The sequence below is a fragment of the Geotrypetes seraphini genome, chromosome 12 (genome assembly GCF_902459505.1).
Source record: "Geotrypetes seraphini chromosome 12, aGeoSer1.1, whole genome shotgun sequence".
Classification (NCBI taxonomy): Eukaryota; Metazoa; Chordata; class Amphibia; order Gymnophiona; family Dermophiidae; genus Geotrypetes; species Geotrypetes seraphini.
This window is the reverse complement of record NC_047095.1, coordinates 78956344-78976347: the sequence shown is the minus strand read 5'-3', so window position 1 is coordinate 78976347 and position 20004 is coordinate 78956344. Positions and strand designations below refer to the sequence as shown.

The 20004-nt window shown below is 43.2% G+C and overlaps 2 protein-coding genes across 2 annotated transcripts in view; both read right to left on the bottom strand.

Annotated features, from left to right (window-relative positions):
* Nucleotides 1-20004, bottom strand: part of XPR1 (xenotropic and polytropic retrovirus receptor 1) — a 391618-nt gene that overhangs the window by 177867 nt on the left and 193747 nt on the right.
* On the bottom strand, nucleotides 10504-19533 carry LOC117346739 (ubiquitin-conjugating enzyme E2 T-like). Its single transcript, XM_033916797.1, has 2 exons — nucleotides 19008-19533; nucleotides 10504-10635 (listed from the first exon to the last, which is right to left on the bottom strand). The coding sequence occupies exons 1-2, from the start codon at nucleotides 19512-19514 to the stop codon at nucleotides 10504-10506; spliced, it is 639 nt and encodes a 212-aa protein (XP_033772688.1). The 5' UTR covers nucleotides 19515-19533.

Sequence of the window (20004 nt, the reverse complement as noted above, 5' to 3'; positions counted from 1 at the left end):
AGCTGGAGCAGGAGGGAGAACCAGTGTTGGCGAGGCCACCGAGGGGCGATGAGAATCATGGTGGCTCTGTCCCTGCGGAGTTTGAATAACGTCCGCAACATCAGAGGCAGTTGAGGAAAGGCATAGAGGAACCGATCCGTCGAGTTGAGCAGGAATGTATCCGGGGCCAGACGATGAGGAGAGAAGAGTCTGGAACAGAAATGGGGCAGCTGATGGTTGTGAGGAGCTGCAAAGAGGTCCACCTGAGGAGTGCCCCACCGAGCCAAGATGGAGTGGAGTGTGGGAGGATCCAGAGTCCACTCGTGAGGTTGAAGGGTGCGGCTGAGATTGTCGGCCAGGGAGTTCTGTTCGCCCTGGATATAGACAGCCTTGAGGAAGAGACTGTGGGCTGTGGCCCAGGTCCAGATGCGGATGGCCTCCTGAGAGAGGAGGGGAGATCCGGTGCCGCCTTGCTTGTTTATGTAGTACATGGCGACTTGGTTGTCTGTGCACAGGAGAAGAACCTGAGGGTAGAGAAGGTGCTTGAAGGCCTTGAGAGCATAGAACATGGCCCTGAGTTCCAGGAAATTGATGTGATGTTGACGCTCCTGATGGGTCCAGAGTCCCTGGGTGCGAAGATCTCCCAGGTGAGCTCCCCATGCATAGGGGGAGGCATCTGTGGTTATGATCATAGAGTGAGGGGGTAGATGAAAGAGTAGACCCCTGGAAAGATTGGAGGAGTTCAACCACCATTGAAGAGATTGCTGGAGAGACGATGTCACAGAGTTGGGATGAGAAAGAGGATCCGTGGTCTGTGACCATTGGTTGGCTAGAGTCCACTGAGGTGTCCTGAGGTGGAGTCACGCCAGAGGAAGCACATGGACCGTCGAGGCCATGTGGCCCAGGAGGACCATCATCTGCCGAGCTGGAATGGAGTGATGAAGGAGCACCTGACGGCAGAGGTGGAGCAAGGACCGTTGGCGGTCGGAGGGGAGAAACGCCCTCATCAGAGTGGTGTCGAGAACGGCTCCAATGAACTGAAGTCGCTGTGTGGGAAGCAGATGCGACTTGGGGTAGTTGATCTCGAACCCCAGGAGATGGAGGAAGGAGATGGTGTGCTGAGTGGCTTGTAGCACAAGTGGAGACGTAGGTGCTTTCACCAACCAATCGTCCAAGTAGGGGGAACACCTGGAGGTTGTGAGGACCTGAGAAAGGCCGCCACCACAATAAGGCACTTGGTGAACACCCTGGGCGATGATGCAAGGCCAAAGGGTAGCACTTTGTAATGATAGTGGCGGTGCTGTATCTGAAATCGGAGGTAGCGACGTGAAGTCAGATGGATTGGAATGTGAGTGTAGGCCTCTTTGAGGTCTAGGGAACATAGCCAGTCGTGTTGAGAGAGAAGAGGGTAAAGCGTGGCAAGGGAGAGCATTCTGAACTTTTCCTTGACCAGACACTTGTTGAGGTCCCGGAGATCGAGGATGGGACGGAAGGTCTCCTGTCTTCTTGGGAACCAGGAAGTAGCGGGAGTAGAATCCTGACCCCTTTGGTCCTGAGGGTACCACTTCGATGGCGTTGAGAAGAAGGAGGGAGTGGACCTCCCTCAGGAGGAGGGAGGATTGGGAGGAGTGGTAAGCAGACTCTTTGGGAGGACTGTCTGGTGGAAGTCTGAAAGTTGAGAGAGTAGCCGTGGCGAATGATGTTGAGGACCCACTGGTCTGATTGTGATGACCTCCCAACGGCTGAGGAAAGTTGGAGGCGTCCTCCGATAGGCTGAGGGAAGAGGCAATGATGGTGGGAGACTGGCCATGCTCTGGAGAAAAGAGTCAAAGGGTTGAGATGGTTTTGACAGAGAGAGAGGCTTGGCAGGTTGGTGAGACTGGGAGCGAGCCTGAGTTTGATGCTGGTGACGAGGTCGGCGAGGTCTGCTGTGGTGGGGCTGGTTGAGAGGTCTGGGCCGAGAACCTGCGCTGGTAGGAAGACTGCTGTCTGTAGGGGCGAGCAGGTGGAGTCTTCTTTTAGGTTTCACAGAGTATCCCACACTGGTCTCGTGTGCCGAGAGTTTCTGGGTTGTTGAGTCCAGGGGACTCCCCAAAGAGTTCATCAACCAAGACAGGTGCCAGGCGGTCTTGATGGTTGATGTCGAGGTCAGAAACCCTCAGCCAGGCCAGACGCCGCATGGCAACAGCCATGCAGATGCTCGAGAGGTCAGCTCAAACGAGTCTAAATGGAGCGTACCATGAATTTCCGGAGTTGGAGCAGACTGGAAATTTTGCTGTTGGAAGAGCGGGGGACCTTACGTTCAGGGATGTATTTTTGTAAGGAGGAGAGTTGTTTGCACCAGATTGCTTCATGTAGAAGGAGAAGTGAAAGGTGTAATTATTGCCCTGTTGGCCAGCATCGCATTCTGGAAAAGGCGCTTGCCAAACTATCCATAGTTTTCCCCTCTCTGCCAGGAGGGGTGGAGGCATAGACACTGGAGCCCTGAGTTTTCTTTAAGGTGGACTCCACCGGAGAGATTCATGGGGCAATTGAGGCTTGTCAAACCCTGGGATCGGAATGACCCGGTACAAGCTATCCAGTTTGCGAGGGGCCCCGGGGACAGTGAGGGGGTTCTCCCAGTTTTTGTAAAAAGTTTCCCTTAGGATGTCGTGGACGGGTAACTTAAGGAATTCCTTGGGAGGTTGCTCAAAGTCTAGGGCATCGAGAAAAGCCTAGGACTTTTTAGAGTCGGACTCTAAGGGAATGGAAAGAGCCGTCGACATCTCCTTGAGGAATTTGGTGAAAGAGGACTGTTCGGGTTTTGAACCGGTATCAGCCACCGAGGGTTCCTCGTCTGTCGACGAAGCGTCTTCCTCGGTACCGGGCGGGGATTCTTCCCATAAGTCCGGATTCCCTGATGTCAGGGTGCGCACGTCGGGACGTCGGTGTGGAGGGCTCGGCATGGCGGGTCTTGGAGAGAGACTTGCCAGAGTGTACCAAGGCCGGTACCGGGAGGAGGAAGACCGGTGCCGTTCAGGTACCGGGAAGGGTCGGTAATCAGAGCGGGCCTGCACCGTAGGTTGGGAACAGTGTGGTTCAGCCGAGAGCACTGGCATGGAAGTGTTAAGCGGTACCGAGGGGGTCGACACCGATGGGATCGGGCGAGGCTCGGACCGGTCGGACCAGGAAGGTGTGGGGCCAACATCGCCGGCAACAGGTGCTGGAGTTCCTGCTGCAGCTGCTCTTGCAATTGGGCTTGGAGTATGGCCGCGATGCGGTCAGTCCAGGGGAGGCACCGGTACCGCTTTTTCTTCTTCGGTACCATAGGTGCGCTCCACGCTCCGGCGATATGAGGAGGCGATGACGATGGCACTCACCGTATCGGAGCGGAGCGTCTTGCAAAGGCGGTCGGCGTATTTTCTAGTGCCGGAGGACCGGAGTCGCAGCCCTGGCGGAGGGCGCTCAAGGAAGTGGAAGGCTTCTTAGCCGGCTTTACCTCGGGGCCAGCGACCCTGAAGAAGGATCCGGTGGCGTCGAAGTAGTCGGTGCCGACTTTTGAGGTGCCGTCGACGTCGCGGCAGGTTCCATGGCAGATCCGGGTACCGAAAAGATATTTTGCTGGATCTGCCTATTTTTCAATGTGCGCTTTTTAAGAGTAGCACAGCGGGTGCAGGTGTTCAGCCGATGATCCGGACCCAAGCACTGCAGGCACCAATTGTGCGGGTCGGTGAGAGAGATCGGGCGTGCACTCCGCTGGCACTTCTTAAAGCCCGGCTGAGGGGGCATGAAGGGAAACACGGCCTCCGCAAAATCGAAGACGGAGGTCTGTATGGTGGCAACAGGCCCCGCCGGGGCCGGCCCCTGAAAAATTAAAAGAAAACTCGTCGACGTTTTTTTTTTTTGTTTTTTTTTTTTGAAAATAAAGAGAGAAGTAACCCGAAGGGAAATAGAGAAAAAAAACGAAAAATTACAGCGAGCAGGAAGGCAGAAACTGATTTTTCAATGGCCGTTGAAAACACATACTCTTCTTCGCTCTGCGGAAACGAAGAAACTGGGGACCACGCACTCCTCCGTCGGGCGGGAAGGCACTCGCGCATGCGCGGTGCGGCCAACTAGAACTTTCTAGTTAAAAGTGTCCGTACCGGGGCTCCGTCGGTGACGTCACCCATGCGTTCAGAATATGCTGCCTGCTTGTCCTGGGATAAAACCCCTGCCCTCTCTCTCTCTAGGTGGAATGAATTCTATCAATTTGGATTATAAAGGGGAAAAATTATTTAAATTCTTAATGCTGAGAGCTTGATCTTGATGCTCTTGGAGGGCAATTTGGAGACAGATCCAGTAGTTGAAGATGGGTTCCCAGAATGGCCCAAACAGGTTGCCACCTGTCTGAGGTAACAAGGGGCCATTGGTTTGTAAAAATATTTAATCCTCCCCCTACTAGAAGTTGAGAACTCTCCTGGAGGCAGTCAAAATATTATGGATATGGCGTTACTCGATAGGGTTCAGAGGAGAGATGACACGTCTGATAAAAGGTATGGAAAACCTTTTCATATGCTGAGAGATTGGAGAAATTGGGACTCTTTTCCCTGGAGAAGAGGCTGACTTTAGAGGGGATATGATAGAGACTTACAAGATCATGAAGTGCATTAGAGAAAGTAGAGAGGGACAGATTCTTCAAACTTTCGAAAAATAGAGAAACAAGAGGACATTCGGAAAGTTGAAAGGGGGCAGATTCAAAAGAATGCTAGGAAGTTCTTTTCTTTACCCAACGTGTGGTAGACACCTGGAATATGCTTCCAGAGGGCGTAATAGGGCAGAGTACGGTACTGTGGGTTCTAAGAAAGGATTGGACAATTTCCTGCTGGAAAAAGGGATAGAGGGGTATAGATAGAGGAATTACTAGCACAGATCCTGGACCTGTTGGGCCGCCGCGTGAGCGGACAGCTGGACAGATGGACCTCAGGTCTGCCCCAGCGGAGACATTGCTTATGTTCTTATAATCTTATTAACACACAATGGTAACCACAAAATTAAACTATAAAGTGCATCTTTTTCCCCTCCCCCACCATGCACAGCATTTCTTCCTCTCTATCTTCACCCCCATGTGCAATGTCTTCCTCTCACTCTCTCATTCCCTCTATTTGCTGCAAAGGGAAGTGGGGAAAGAGAGAGAGGGATCAAGGGTTGCATCTCTCCCCACCCCCTCTACTGCCACATCCAATATTTTCTCCCTCTCTTATCCCCTCGATGTGTGCAGCATCTTTCGCTCCTGCCCACCAGCCCCTTGTCCAACATTTCTGCTTCTATCACCCCTTTCCCAATTCATTGCCACATCCATTGCTCCCTCTTGCATCCATTTCCATGTGCCCCACTGTTTCCTCTCTACCACCACATCCAACATTTCTCCCTCTTATCTCTCTCTACCTCATTCCTCTCCCATCCTCCCATGGACAATAATTCTCCTCTTTCTTCCTTTCTCCATGTACACCATCTCTTTCTCTCTCACTCACACCCATGCTTAACAATTCCCCTCTTTCTATTCCCTTCCCCACTCAGCATCTCATTCCCCCCAATACTTCCATCTTATGTCCCAAGTTCATGTCCCCCCTCCCTTCTGTGTCCCATAGTTAGTGCTCCCTCTCTCCTTTCCCAACTTGTCCCAAGTTTTGTGCCCCTCTCTCACTTCTGTGTCCTAACTCGTCCCACCTCTCTCCATTGTGTCACCAAATTCATGCCTCTTCCCTCATTTGCCCTAAGTTCATGCTCCCTTCCCTTCCTTGTCTCAATGTGCCCCAACATGCCCCTCTCCCTCCCCTCCCCCTTCTGTGGCCCCAATGTGCCTCTCTTCCTCCCTCCCCTCTTGTGACCTAAGTTCCTGTGACCTAAGTTCATGCCCCCTCCCAAGAGTGTGTACCTGTGTTCCTGGCTGGCTCTAAAACATCCAAGTAGGTCTCCTCCTCATTCTTTCCAGCTGCACTTCTTTTTTTCATTAAAAAAAAAAGAAGTGCAGGCAGCAGCAGCAGAGTATGGTCAGAGGTCCTGGTGCGCTGCCAAGTATGACATCTCTCACGTCTCACAGTCCCCAGTCCATATTGCCTCCGCCTTTTCCTAGCCTTCTCTTCCTTCTCTGAGTTGCCCATCTCTCCCTTCCCCTTCTGTCCCCTCCCTGAATCTCTCTTCCTCTTGTCCCCTCCACATCCATTTCTCCCTTCCCTCATGTCCATCTCTCCCTCTCTTACTTCCTCTGTCCATATCTAATCTAATCTTCATTTTATATACCAAATTTACTCCCTAAGGAGCTCGACTTGGTTTACAGTTCGTTAAAAAATTAAACATAACAAGTAAAAACTGTGGGATAAAAACAGAAATTGGTTAGATTAGATGGATGGAAAAAGTTAGAAAAATGTATGTTGAATTGCTTAAAATTACTATACAACAGCTAAAATCAAATTAACTATTGTGAAAACAACCAGGTTTTTTAACTTTTTCGAAATTGAAATAATTAATCTACCAATCTTAGAGAATCTAGAAATCCATTCCAAATTCTCACCAGTTTAAAAGTAAAAGATTTACTAATCTTCCCAGTGCATTTAATACCTTTCAGAGAAGGAAATGCTAATTTGTGAATTGTTGTAATTCTTGAATAGCAAAATCTAAAGGAATTCCCACTAAGGGGAATCAAAAAGTCAAATATTCCATAAAGGAGTTAGAAAACCACACAATCACACTTGAACTGTATCCTATGATAGACCGGAAACCAATGGAGTTTTCTCAGCAATGAAACATGGTCGTACTTTCTCTTTCCCAAAATAAATTTGGCTGCTCTATTCTGTATTAACTGGCGACGATCTAAACTGCCCTGTTTAATACCCAAATAAATAGAATTACAGTAGTCCAACTGGGCCATTATGTATTACTGGATTGAACCAGTAATACATAATGCTCTTGATAAATTAGTGCCCTGACTTTCCTCAGCGTGTGCAAACTAAAGAAACATTTCTTTACTAAGGAATTTATCTGGTCATTAAAAGTGAGAGGAATCCAGAATAATACCCAAAACTCTAGAAGTGAAGTCAAGTTGTAATATAATATTTGATTTCAATGCAATATTAGTACAGAGATTAACTAATCTAGGTCCGATCAAAAGCAGCTTAGTTTTTGAAGCAACTGATAACTTGGCTTTCTCTAACATGTAATTCTATTTTCCCCCTTACTCTTCCATTCTATATATAAGCTCATGTAAACCTTTTCCTTTCTCTTCTTACATTTTAAGTTCTTGTAAACCGTGCCAAGCTCCACTTCCGTGGAGAGGATGCGGTATATAAACTTAGGGTTTAGTTTAGTTGAATGGAATTTGTCCAACTCTGGACCTTAGAGATACAGCTATCTATGCCTGTAACCAGGTCACTGAAATCATGTTTGACTTCCAATAAAATAAAATGTCATCTGCATAGGTAAAAATAAATTCTGCAGGCGAAAGACAGAATTTTTTTAAAGACCATATAGATATTACATAAAATAGGTGACAAAGGAGAACCTTGCAGCACCCCACATTTGGGTATCCATGAAAATGAGACCTGGCCCTCTAAGCATACTTCATAAGAACATCGCAAAAGAAATTTACTAAACCAATCTAGAACCACATGGGTTAGTCCTATGTCAGCCAACATATGAATCAAAATATCATGATGAACCACATCAAATGCGGCAGACAAGTCAAATTGTAATAATACTGCATATTTATTCTGTAACTATAAATTTTGAATTTTTGCAACTAAAGATATCAGAAGAGTTTCTGTACTGAAATTAGGTCTAAATCCATGTTGAAATGGTAATAGAATAGAAAACTTCTCTAGATAGTTGGAAAGTTGTTTGGAAATAATTGATTCCAACATTTTTGTCAGTGACGAGAGGGTACTGAGGCCAAGACAAGGACGTAATTGAAACGGGTAGGTGACAAGAGGAAAGAGGGGGAGAAGAAGATTTTTAATTACATTATGTACATAAAAAATAAAAGGAAGGAAAAAGGGGAGGGATAAAACAGGAAGGGAAGGGGAATGACTCTTCTTGAAAGCATTTCTCTATTTATTAGTTTTTATTTTCCCTTTTTTCAGGTTCTCAATTGGAATTTAGATAGGCGTCTTTGAATAGAAATGTTTTAAGGTGTGTTTTTAACTTTAGAGAATTATCAGAGCAGAGGTATGATGGCATTGTATTCCAGAGCAAAGGTGCGACAGCGGAAAATATAGTGTTTCTAGTATAGTATAAGTCCTTGATTGAGGGGGACTGTCAGTAAGTTCTGATTAATGGATCTAAGGGACCCTAGCAGGGGTATGTGGGATTAGATATTTGTCTAGAAAGGCAGGCAGGTGGGAGGTCCTAATTTTGAAGACTAGAAGGAGGATCTTATAAGTTGTTCTGTGAGAGACTGGTAGCCAATGTGACTCTCTAAGTAGTGGGGTAATATGGTCATATTTTTTGGCTTTATAGATAAGCTTGATTGCAGTATTTTGAATTAGTTGCAGTCGATGGGTTTCCTTTTGAGTTATTCCATGGTAGAGTGAGTTACAATAATCTATGTGTGAGATGATCAATGAATGAATTAGAGTTTGGATAGAAGTAGGTTCTAGGACTGAAGTTATGGAGTGAATTAGACGGAGTTTGTAGAAACAGGTTTTGGTCAGAGAGCTAATTTGGTCATGATAGGTGAGGTGTTTATCAAAGATGTCTAGAATGTCTCACCTATTGCACTGGAATAAACATTTATAGGTAGAACAATAAAAAAATCAACCATATTCAATGAGTTACATTTCTGTGTTGTCATACAAAATACCATAATTCTCAAAGGTAGAACTGAAGTCAGACTTTAACAATCAAATCAAGGAAGAAAGAAAGCCTACCTAAGATTTAGAAGCACTGAAAATTTAAGCATTTACTGAACAAAATATATGGCATAGCTAAGGTGCATTAGGGCCTTACTAAGGTGCATTAGGGCCTTAACGCACGGAATAGCGTGCGCTAAATTGCTGCTCGCACTAGACCTTAATGCCAGCATTGAGCTAGTGTTAGTTCTAGAAGCCTAGTGCGGGTTTAGCGCACACTAAAATCCTGCATGCGCTAAACACTAGCGCACCTTAGTAAAAGGAGCCCTAAATGTTAGCATTTGAAATTCTCGTTGCCAAGAATGAAAGCAAGCATATCTAAAAAGCAAATCTGGGGAGACTCTACAGCAAGTGACAACTAACAACACTACCCTCTCCAACTCCAGCGAAGTCTATTTAACAATGTTTTCACCTCCAAAAACCTGGTTATCATTAACAAAAAGACACTGGACTAGATTCAGCAAATGGTGCTCAAAAATTGACACTCAATTGATATTCTATAATGTGCACTCAAAGATGAGTGCTCATTATAGAATAACACAGAGTTCTAATTTTGGTGCCCAAATTTGAGTGCCAGGACCTATGCCTGCTGCACTAGATGTCATTCATGGCACCCAATTTGGGCGCACAATCCAGGTATTCTATGACATTGCGTACAAATTTTAGGTACATCTCTGACCCCGCCCATGCATGGCTGCACTCCCTTTTGGGTTATGCACTATGGGATCTGGGCGCATACTGTTATAGAATAGTACATAGGAAGATGTGTGCACAAATTCAAATTGGTGCCAATTAGTACTAATTATTCCAACTCTACTTTGCTGATAACGACCCCTGACTACAGAACATTTAGAAAAGAAATAAAAACCATACTATTTAAAAAAAACCCTGATACCCAACAATCGAAACCAACCTAACGCCTCTCTACTCTCTAAAACAACCTAACGCCACAAGAACCACCTCATCTCTAAAAACCAATCTAACTATTCTATAATTCCTCTGGAGATGGCCAAATAGATCCTTTTTGTAATCCACCTTGAACCGCAAGGTAACGGTGGAATAGAAATCACTAATGTAAAGTAATGTAATTATTGGTACTAATTGGCTTGGTAGCCAATTTAGCTGGGTACACAAATATTGGTGCCCAATTTTGAGCACCATATATAGAATCTGATGGATGATGCTATGTCTACATAAACACATTCTGTATTTGCCACAAAAATGACAAACTCTCTCTACAAAGAAGTAAATCGTACACAGTTACTATGTGCAACCTTAATCATGTCTCTTGCAAAGAATAGATTCAATCACTCATTTACACTTTCTATCTCTATGTTCAGTATTTCTGCAGCTAAATATAACGGGGGATTCAATTGAGTAAATCAAAATGTATACAAGAACTTATTGAAATCAAATTTTAGTAGCTGGACATCATTCACACCACATTTAACAAAGACCTTAAGGCTACACACTCTCAGTAAAACAACATATGAAAAATAATATAAATATAAGACAACGGAGAAAAATGAACCTCAATTGTGAGAGGCCAGGACTACACAAGTGCCTGAGCCAACTCACATCATCACGGGTTCATAAAAAAACTCCGTGTACATTTAAATGATTCTCATTCATACGTTTTATCAAAAACTCTTTTTCTTTTTCAAACTTTTTCCGTGTGAGCCCAGTCAGCAGTATTAATGATCTGTTTTTTCAGTGTGAACCGGAACCAAACTAACCAAAAATTTAACGAGGGCAACAGCTCAACTTCACAGGTGTAAATAGTTGTAGAAGCCTGAAAATAATGCCAACAATAAGAGAAAAAAACATTCACTCATCTGGAAAAACAAGATGGTTCCAAAGATTCCTCAGTTCGTGTCCCAACAGAAAAGTCTTTCTGTTTCTCCTACAAGGCTACTTCAGGGGAGTATTGCATTGTCCAAAAATTTTCACTTCTACCAACATAATCCATATAAAGCTGGCTCCTCTCCAAATGGTTCTGGGACTGTGAGACACGCCCGGCTCGAATAAAAAGCCGAACGAACCGGGCGTCATGACGTCATCACGAAAACGTGATGCATGATAAGCTAAACACCAGCTATCAATTAATCATCTCATATTATGTTCTCCAAGCTTCAAAGAACATCACAAAGACAGAATAGGCAGACCCGGAACTGAAACACTTCATAGAAACGGTTGCCATTCATGTACAGTATTTAAACCTTCAGGCTCTAGCGTTTGCAACCGATCGATCCACTGTTGCTCTTTCTGCCACAGTATTCTTCTTATATCGCCTCTCCTTAAAGATGTCATTAACTTCTCTATCACGTAACATTTCAGGTTTTCAAACCTATGATCTTGTTGAACACAGTGAGTGACTATAGGAGCTGTTAATTTTCTAGTGTTCAGGCAACTTTTATGTTCCGTCATTCTTACTGTTAACGTCCTTGAAGTTTGACCCACGTATAACAGGTCACATGGGCACTGAAGAATATATATAATATTTGTTGATTGACAAGTGGAGCTATGACGTAAATTGTAACTCTTGCCATTTCTCGGATTAGTAAAAATAGAAGTTGTAACCATTATACGTTTTCGTGATGACGTCATGACGCCCGGTTCGTTCGGCTTTTTATTCGAGCCGGGCGCGTCTCACAGTCCCAGAACCATTTGGAGAGGAGCCAGCTTTATATGGATTATGTTGGTAGAAGTGAAAATTTTTGGACAATGCAATACTCCCCTGAAGTAGCCTTGTAGGAGAAACAGAAAGACTTTTCTGTTGGGACACGAACTGAGGAATCTTTGGAACCATCTTGTTTTTCCAGATGAGTGAATGTTTTTTATCTTATTGTTGGCATTATTTTCAGGCTTCTACAACTATTTACACCTGTGAAGTTGAGCTGTTGCCCTCGTTAAATTTTTGGTTAGTTTGGTTCCGGTTCACACTGAAAAAACAGATCATTAATACTGCTGACTGGGCTCACACGGAAAAAGTTTGAAAAAGAAAAAGAGTTTTTGATAAAACGTATGAATGAGAATCATTTAAATGTACACGGAGTTTTTTTATGAACCCGTGATGATGTGAGTTGGCTCAGGCACTTGTGTAGTCCTGGCCTCTCACAATTGAGGTTCATTTTTCTCCGTTGTCTTATATTTATATTATTTTTCATATGTTGTTTTACTGAGAGTGTGTAGCCTTAAGGTCTTTGTTAAATGTGGTGTGAATGATGTCCAGCTACTAAAATTTGATTTCAATAAGTTCTTGTATACAGTATTTCTGCAGACCATGTGATATGACAATGTTGTTAAAATAATTTAGCAATCTCCCAAAGCAAAAGCAGAGAAGGGAAAGCCTTCTGCCTCACATGTATTTCTATAAACAAGGCAATTCCTGAAGAACATGTCCCTCGCCCACTTCCCCTTCCAAGAGTACAACCCTGCTTATTTTTTTATGGCTTCAGTGTTCATAGACTGATTAAAAAGGAAAAAATGCACCCACCTCTCCTTGTCACCCAGAGCAGTCTCCATCTTGCCCATAACTATTGTGAAGAACAGCAAGGTTTCTCTTGTTTCTCCTATGCCCTTTATTAGGGAATTTAACACTGGAACTCAGATGAGCCATTATGGCAGGGCGATTAATAAAAATATCTTCATCATTTGGTAGCATCACTTGGCTGAAACACTGAGCTTAATTTAGACTATCCAGACATTGATTTTTCATAGAGGTTATGTGGGAACTTGCACAGATTGTGCATCAAGGAAATCTTTTTCTCTGCAGTAATTCTTAGAAGACTCAAATATTTTAACCTTATCCTCAGGAAGAAAGTGCTTGGCCTTAATTCAGCCAAGTGCTTTTTAAAGCTCTAATAATATGAGCTAAGATTCTAAACCAATCATAAGAAAATACAAGTAATACTTTTCTTACTGAGGTGACAAGACAACTGAGCATTAGCTCAGCCTTTTTCTCATCATCTTACAGTGAAGTCATGATCAGATGTTTCTGACATGCCAATATCACAGAAATTACTTCCTAAATCCAGTGCAATGACTTCACTTAAGGATCAGTTATGATCTAATTAAAAAAAAAAAAAAAATCTCAGTTAAACAAAGCCCTCTACAGATTTCATTAAAGCATTTAGAAAAATAATTAAGAAAATATCAGCAGATACTGGAAAGTCCACATCAGGTCTTACTCAAATTTCTAGCATCAGCAGGTATAAATCAGATTGGACAGATATCGCCTATCCTGATTCCATAATTCTCGGAGATTTTAATATCCATTTTAATTCTCCCAATCATTACAACACCTCTGAACTTCTAACCCTGATTTCCGACCTCTCACTATCTCCCCTCATCTCTATGCCTACACATTCCGCTGGTAATACCCTTGACATGATTTTCCCAACCTCTATTAACCATCTCTTCCAAAATTTCCAATATCATTCCATACCATGGTCAGACCACACTCTAATCACCTGGCAACTAGATTCTCCAGTTCACCTTAGCCATGTTAAACAGCAACAAAAAACCATTATCACCCGCAACCTTAATAATATCACCCTTTCAGCTATCCAAACCTCCTTTAACCTTAACCTTAAAGATTTTTCCTCCCTTTCTATCACTGAACAATTTTCTCTCTGGGAAACATCCACAAAATTATTAGATTCTTTGGCACCCATATCAGAAAAAAACCCCACTTCTAATCAAATCTCAAAAAAACAACAACCCTGGTATAATGAAAAACTGGTTCTTCTCCGCCAACAACTTCGGTCGGCAGAAAACAAATGGCGTAAAACACGCCTCAACAGCTATCTCATTCTATTCAAAGAAAAAGCCAATCACTATAAAACAATCATTCAACAAACTAAAAAAGAATATTATTCTAAGCTTATTTCTTCCACCCGTAACTCCTCTACTCTCTTTAATCTTGCTCAATCACTCTCAAAATATTCCAAAAAAAAAAACAAAACTTACCTATCTCTACTCTACCATCCGCAGACGAACTCTCTCGGTTCTTTGATACAAAAATCAAAGACATCAGATCACACCTCGGACCTGCACCACCCATCCTTTCTGTCCAAACTCTCAATGATTCAACTCAACTACCTTTCAGCTCTTGTTCTAACTTCAAAATGCCTTCACTAGCACATCTATTTCTTATCTTACAATCTTTAAATTCCCCCAATAACCTCTTAGAGAGCTTTCCCCCTTTGCTTCTTAAAAAATTCTATTCTCTCTTCGGCCCATTCATTTGGGAAATGATTTCCAAGTCTTTTTCTGACAGCCTAGTACCTACTGCTTGGAAAACAGCTCTCGTCTTTCCTAAACTCAAACAATTCAACTCAGATTCTTCTCTCCCCAAAAACTATCGCCCTATCGCCAATCTACCTTTAATCTCCAAACTTACTGAAAAAATCATCCATTCCCAACTGACAGAATTCCTTGAAAAAACCCATGCTTTACATCCATGTCAAACAGGCTTTCACTCTTCACATTCTACAGAACTATCATTACTAGGCCTCATCTCAACTATACAATACTACCATGACCACCAAAAATCCGTTATTCTAATCTCTCTTGACTTGTCCGCAGCCTTTGACACTATTGACCACCCTCTTCTTATTGCCAGACTAAAAGACTGCGGTATTACAGGTTCTGCACTTTCTTGGTTTATATCATACTTTCACGAACGTAGCTCTAAAGTCCATATAAAAAATGAAACTTCTTCAACCATATCACAAACCTTTGGAGTCCCACAAGGTTAATTCTATCTCCACTACTATTTAACATATTCCTCTCTCCTCTTCTTACATTAGCACAATCCATAGGATTTACAATCTTTGCCTATGCAGACGATATACAACTCCTCTACCCAATCAATACTTCCAACATCTCAGACATAAAAGACATAAACAATAAATTGGACAACATAAATGACTGGCTCTACTTAAACAAACTCTCACTCAATATTGATAAATCCCGAGGGCTCCTACTTCCAATCAAAACATCTGAATCTTTATTGGGAACAATCTCTATTAAATCTATTCCACTACACATGGAAACTAAAATTAAACTACTAGGTGTCATCTTTGATAGAGATCTTGCTTTCCATGATCATATTAGTTCAGTCGTAAAAGTCTGCTTCTTTAAACTCCGCATCATTCGATCACTAATTTCTATCCTGGATACCGACTCTATTAACATTCTGATTCATTCTTTAGTAATTTCCCATCTAGATTATTGTAACTCTCTTCTCAACGGCCTCCCCCAAAAAGAACTACGACATCTTCAATTAATACAAAATACTGCAATAAAACTTATTTACAAAAAAGGTAGATTCGACCATGTCACTCCGCTTCTAAAAGAAGTTCATTGGCTCCCTATCACCCACCGCATCACCTATAAAATCATTTTACTTTCTTTTAAAATCAAACTTTCCCACCAACCTTCATTTCTTGACAAACTCCTTATACCACAATGTTCCCCTCGATTATCTGATCATAAGATCATCTGATCAAAAACTTCTCTTCATCCCTTCCCTAAAAGACTTCTACTATACCCGTAAAACAAACTTTGCAGTAACCGCCCCTACATTATGGAACTCTCTGCCACAATTCCTCCGTGACGAACAACAATTAGCCAAATTCAAGACTAACCTAAAGACTTTCTTATTTCAGGACGCTTTCAACCTAACCTAGATCCTCATCTTTCTTCTTTTTTTTTTTTTCTTCTTCTTTTTTCTCTCTTCTTCTCTTTTTTTCCCCCTTTCTTCCTTTCTTTATTCTTTATCTCGTCCTTCCTCCTTCAAGCAACTATTTGCTAGTACAACGTGCCCTTACCCCTACGTTCCATCCTCACCCCACTTTCTCCTTCTCATCTAAATAATGTAACTTTTCCCCCTCCTCCCCTATTTCCCTCACTTTCTAGTTTGTCTAGTCCGGGGGTCGGCAACCTGCGGCTCCAGAGCCGCATGCGGCTCTTTTCCACCTTTGCTGCGGCTCCGGTAGTGTGTCACGCAGGCATGCAGCTTAAGTCCGGCGTCGCGGCGGGAAATAGCCATGCTGAGCAGTGAGCTCAGCACATACACAGATGAAAGCCTTGCTTGCTGATTGGTCCGGCGGCCCCGCCCCGCCGGACCAATCAGCAAGCAAGGCTTTCATCTGTGTAGTGCTGAGCTCACTGCTCAGCATGGCTATTTCCCGCCGCGCCACGACGCTGGACTTGTAAGGTGCCTGAAAAAGAAATCATCCTGGCCGGGGTCGGTGTCATGCTCCGGAGATCTACAGCCTTCCTATCTCCCTCTCCCTTCTACCTGCTTCCGGCCACATCCCCTGCTCCGCGGCTCTCTTCGGCAACTCAGCAGCAGCTTCTGACATCGTGGCCTACCCTCTGCGAGTCCCGCTTGTTTCAACTTCCTTTTTCCACAAAGGCGGGACTCGTAGAGGGAAGGCCTCGATGTCGGCAGCTTGTCTTGATCACTGCTGCTGACGAGTTGCTGAAGAGAGCCGCGGAGCAGGGGGGTGTTGCCAGGTGCAGGTAGAAGGGAGAGGGCCAGATGCAGGACTCGTGGGTGAGGGAGGAGAAGAGAGAGAGAAAGAGAGAGGGGAGGGAAACAAAAGGAAATCTTTCATACTGGGCTGGGCCGGAGGGGAGGGAGGGTGGAAAGATTCTAGCTACAGGGTGCAGTAACAAAGGAAAAGGGGGGAAAGCTGAAAATGGAGATAATGACACAAAGAAGAGAAAGGGTAAGCAGGACCTACTGAATAAGGATAGAGATACAGAAGGGACATGAAGAGGAGGTGAAAGAGAGACATGCTGAAAAAGTGTGTGTGGGGGGGGAGATAAAGACATTGAAAGGGCAAATGGTGAACATGGGGTAAAGACAAGGACAGAGACAAATGAAGATTCTGAAAAAGTGGTGAGATAGGGATATAGGTGAGATGGACACAAAGAAGGGTGATGCTGGAAAATAGGTGGAATGGTAATTCTGACAGACACAGAAGGGAAATGCTGGATCAAGGAGAGATGGGGCTCAGGCTGGATGGAATGAGGAGAAATGCCTTGTTGGCCCGGAACTTCCTCTCCTACGTCAGAATTGACGTCAGGGAGCGGAATGCTGGTCAGCGCAACACTTCTGCAGGGAAAGCTTGGGACGGCGGTGGCTTGGGGGCTGTTCCCCGATTGCGGTGGCAGCAAACCGAGTGGCTTGGGGGACGGCACGGAGACAGAAAGAAGGGGGAACAGGGAGACAGAAAGAAAAAGTTGGGGGAGAGAATGAGGTCTGGAGGAGAGGAAACATACAGGAGGCTGAAAGAAAGGAAGAAAGATTGGATGCACAGTCAGAAGAAGAAAGTGCAACCAGAGACTCATGAAATCACCAAATAGCAAAGGTAGGAAAAATGATTTTATTTTCAATTTAGTGATCCTGTATATAGCATTAAGATAAGAAACAATATATGCAGTGTTAGATTTGTTTTATAATGGTTTTGCGGCTCCAAGTTTTTTTTTCTTTTCGAAAACGGGTCCAAGTGGCTCTTTATGTCTTAAAGGTTGCAGACCCCTGGTCTAGTCTTTGTCATTCATGTTCAACTTAGATATCTTTATACACTTCCTACTATTTTTAATCTCCCTTTTATATTTTACTGTTAACTGGCCAGACATTTGTTTGATGGTCGGGATATTAAAAACTAATAAACTTGGAAACTTGGAAACTTTATACATCCTTTCACTTTGTAACAAACGTTTTTTCCAGGATTAGGGAAGAGCACACTAGTGTTAACACTAGTACCAATGAGTAAAACTAAGTTACAAGTTAATCTCCACTTCTGGATTTGTAAGTGAGAGTATTTTACGGTAAGGAAAACTTGCAACAGAAAAATCAGAGATGCCATCACACTAAGGGAGCAATCTAGCAATTGGCTTAATGGCCCAATGCCACTGCTGCACACTTTAGAGAAACCTGCATTCAGTTGCAGGATCTGATATTTCCTTGGGACATTTACATAGGGCTGGAGAAACAGTCAGCATTTACATATTTCCCTTTTCCAAGAATATCAGCCATCATCTAATAACACCACCTACTGACCAAGCAAAAGGCTCATGCATACAAGGGTCCACGGGGAGCTTTAATCTATGTTCCTGATTAAGGATTGATATCATGAGCATTGTAACATGCAAGAGAAGGAAAAGGGAAAAAGTTAAGGAAGAAAGAGGGAGTGGAGATCCCAGATAGCTGTGAATGAAAACTCAAGAGAAACCGGTGAAAATGGATGAAGAGACCACTAAAATAATCTCACCCCCAAACATTCTCAAAAAACACAGCCTATACCACTAAGAACTGGGGAGGGAGATAGAGAACAGTAAGAGGTAAATTTTATATAATCACAGAATGTGAGACTGGGCATCCAAACAGCAGAACTTGCTTAATGTGAGTGCAAAAGTGATAAGAGGGGCATTCAATAATTTACCTTAGTAGGAAAGAAAAGAGTTTAAAAAATTTTGTTTTTCAATATAGTCCCCTGATAGCTCCATACACTTCATCCACTTTTCCTGCAAAGACCTTCAAACCAGGATGTCACAGCTTCCTTGATGTCTTCATTGCTTGATAAACTCTGTCCATGGAAAGATTTCTTCAAAACTCAGAAGAAATAACATGACATAGCACTTCTTAACTGCGTAACCATAAGTTCTATGCAGTTTACAAAAGATTTTTTTTTTTTTAATTCTTTATTCATTTTTTAAAACTACAGTTGTGCACAATAATTAGTACATTTACAAAGAATATTAAAATTAAAGCAAAATAACTTCCCTGCTGAATGGCCATGAACCATTCCATTTTAAAGACATAACAGAGGGACTCCCACCAGAATGAATAATTTAGTCTGTCCCAATTTTTCCAAATAAGCTGCATGGCAACCCCCATCATTATAAAAAGAAGTTTGTTATTTTTCACAGATATTTGACTCTTTGCTCTCATAAATGTACCAAATAAAGACTCTACGTTGGTTTCAAATTACAGACCTATTTCTTTGATAAATGTGAACGGGTTTTATTGCTCAAAGACATTCTTAAAACAACACCAGATTGGCTTTTCATATGTTAAATTTAACAAAAGCCATGGATGATCCAGCCTTCTTTGCATAGTAGTAGGATCTGTGGATATGCTACCTTCAGGCAGGCACCCTTTAGTGCTTGAGTCCCTGAATTCTCATCCTTCTGCATTGCATGTTTCTCTGTCCATTTTCGGGTGTTCTTTAAGAAAGTCTGTTTATTGTATTTGAACTCCACTGATATGTCAGCCATAAGGGGATCATCTGGGTTGGGTTCGGCCATTAGGAGCTGTATGGAGGATAGTATGGTGGAAATGTTCAAGGATGGTCTCCACGCCCCCTTTGGTGGTAGTTTGAGAAAGTCCTGGTAAATCCTTCCTGCAGAGTCACTGTTGGGATGATAAATGGGGGTCAGGAAGCGGATCTTTGGAGGTTCAAATGGATACCTTTCAGGAAGAATCACTTCAAGACTGAAAATCCCATTTTCATATGGGGTATCAGCTCCATCCAATATTTGTGCTAGTAAGTCATCCATTCGATTTTCATGTTGCCAGCATGTGATTCCTGGAGGTGGTTCTGTGGATAACTGCTGCAGATCTCGCTTCAGTCTTGAGATTTTTTGCATTTTACTGGAGTTGCTGCATATTTAGTCCCCCGCCGGCTCCCCCCCAGTCAGGTAGGTCACTCACCTCACCTTGGATGCAGAGAAGGCCTTTGATCGGATAGAATGGACTTTTATGTATCAAGCAATGGATTGGTTTGGTATTGATTCCGGATTTGTACAAATGATTCAAACCTTATATAGTTCCCTTTCTGCCAGATTATATATTAATAATACTTTTTCAGAGAGTTTTCGTCTGGAGAGGGGAATTCGACAAGAGTGTTCGTTATCTCCTTTACTGTTTGATATTGTTTTGAAACCCTTGTTACTGGCTATCCAACAGGTAAAGGAAATTCAGGGTATTCCATATACAGGTCGGGAATATACTAAACTAAACTAAACCTTAGGTTTGTATACCGCACCATCTCCACAAGCGTAGAGCTCGGCACGGTTTACAGGGTTAGGTTGAAAAGGAGCTACAATGAAGGGTTATAGGAAAGGAGCTAGGAAGATA

Bases quoted from the DNA above. Each gene is read 5' to 3' on its own strand.
- LOC117346739 (XM_033916797.1), bottom strand. From the start codon at position 19,514: ATGCAAAAAATCTCAAGACTGAAGCGAGATCTGCAGCAGTTATCCACA. The intron at 10,636-19,007 runs GTAGCATATCCA...CATTATTTTCAG, and splicing joins TAAAGGGTGCCTGCCTGAAG to GCTTCTACAACTATTTACAC.